Source organism: Numida meleagris, unplaced genomic scaffold (genome assembly GCF_002078875.1).
Source record: "Numida meleagris isolate 19003 breed g44 Domestic line unplaced genomic scaffold, NumMel1.0 unplaced_Scaffold244, whole genome shotgun sequence".
In the NCBI taxonomy this organism is placed as follows: Eukaryota; Metazoa; Chordata; class Aves; order Galliformes; family Numididae; genus Numida; species Numida meleagris.
In genome coordinates, this window is record NW_018364243.1 from 492,253 (window position 1) to 493,707 (window position 1,455).

The following is a 1,455-nucleotide window of genomic DNA, read 5'->3' on the forward strand; positions in this document are numbered from 1 at the left end:
AAAAAAAAAAAAAAAAAGGAAAAAATCGGTGAGAAAAGGTCCACGTGCGCTCGGGATGAGGGCTCCGACCCCAGCTGAGGGGCTCCGGGACCCCCAGCTCCGGGACACTTCTCCCCCTCTCCCCTTCCTCCCCATCTCCCACCTCCCTCCCGTCTCTCTCAGCCCCAGAAGCCGCAGGATCGGAGGACAGAGACAAATTACGTCAGGAAATAGTTCCTGCTCTCCCTTCCCCCGCTGCCTTCCAGCTCCCCGGCCCCGGCCCCGCCGTGCCCGGCCCGGGGCGGCTCAGCCCCCGCCTCCCCCGCTCCGACGGCTCCGGAGCTTTGAGCGAAGGGCAGCGGTTCGCCCGGGCGCTATTAAAAAAAGACCTGCGGATTGATCCACGCTATATTTTTGGGTAAATACAATCACGTGAGGGCGGGCAGCCAATGGCAAACTGGGAAAGGCTGAAAAAATAATTACCTGCCCTGATTGTTCTATGAGAAGATAAAAAGTACACATACAGTTCATACAATAATCTTATGAATGTAAAAGAGGGGGAACCATGTCGGCTTCTGGCCCCATAAGCAACTACTATGTAGACTCCTTGATAAGCCACGAAAACGAAGAGCTCTTGGCCTCCAGGTTCCCCACCACTGCCTCCCACCCGGCTGCTGCCAGACCTTCAGGATTAGTCCCGGACTGTGCCGACTTTCCTTCGTGCAGTTTCGCCCCCAAGCCGGCCGTTTTTACAACCTCCTGGGCTCCCGTCCATTCCCAGTCGTCCGTGGGCTACCACCACCCGTACGGCCCCCAGGCTCCCGTGGGGGCCGAGCCCAGGTACATGCGGACTTGGCTCGAGCCCCTCGCCGGGGCCGTCTCGTTCCCGGCCTTCGCTCCCGGTGCCGCCCGCCCCTACGGCCTCAAACCCGACGCCTTTCCCGGGAGACGCGCGGAGTGCGGCCCCGCGGACGGGCGCGGCTTCGCGGACTACATGTACGCGGCTCCCGGGGAGCTGAGAGACAGAGCAGCGCAGACAATTCCTTCCCCGGAGTCCGAAGCCATCGCTTCCAGCAAACACAAAGAAGAAAAGCACGAATTAGACCCTAGTAAGTCGAAGTCATTCTTGTTTACAACCGGGGAGGCATTACAGCTTCCAGGACCGTACTCAATAAAATGAAATTACCTTAGAGAGAGAGAGAGAGAGAGAGAGAGAGAGAGAGGGAGAGAGGGAGAGAGCCCGACCCTAAAACTCCAGATATGCGGGAAGATCTGGGGGTTTGAGAGTCCGCCTCGCACAGCCCGGCAGCGGAGAGCTGCACTTTGTCCGGGGGCTCTTCGGCTTATTTTATCACCGGCGTTATTCTTTTATTATTAGTCCAATTATTCCTATTATTTCTATTTATTTATTTATTTTGCCGGGGGGTGCTTGGACTCATCGCCTTCCTCCGGGGGTTGGGGTAAAGTGAAGGGGGG

The 1,455-nt window shown here is 57.5% G+C and overlaps 2 protein-coding genes across 2 annotated transcripts in view; both read left to right on the forward strand.

The window, feature by feature from the left end:
• HOXC10 (homeobox C10) overlaps nt 1-401 on the forward strand; it is a gene marked incomplete at its 5' end in the record, with an annotated part of 28,432 nt that extends 28,031 nt beyond the window's left edge. The window contains one exon of the mRNA XM_021382435.1: nt 246-401. Coding sequence (XP_021238110.1) covers nt 246-401 — 156 coding nt within the window. The remainder of the gene's footprint in view (nt 1-245) is intronic.
• Nucleotides 402-544: 143 nt separating this feature from the next.
• HOXC9 (homeobox C9) lies at nt 545-1,159 on the forward strand. The gene has a single exon (XM_021382436.1). The coding sequence runs from the start codon at nt 545-547 to the stop codon at nt 1,157-1,159; it is 615 nt and encodes a 204-aa protein (XP_021238111.1).
• The last annotated feature ends 296 nt before the right edge of the window (nt 1,160-1,455 follow it).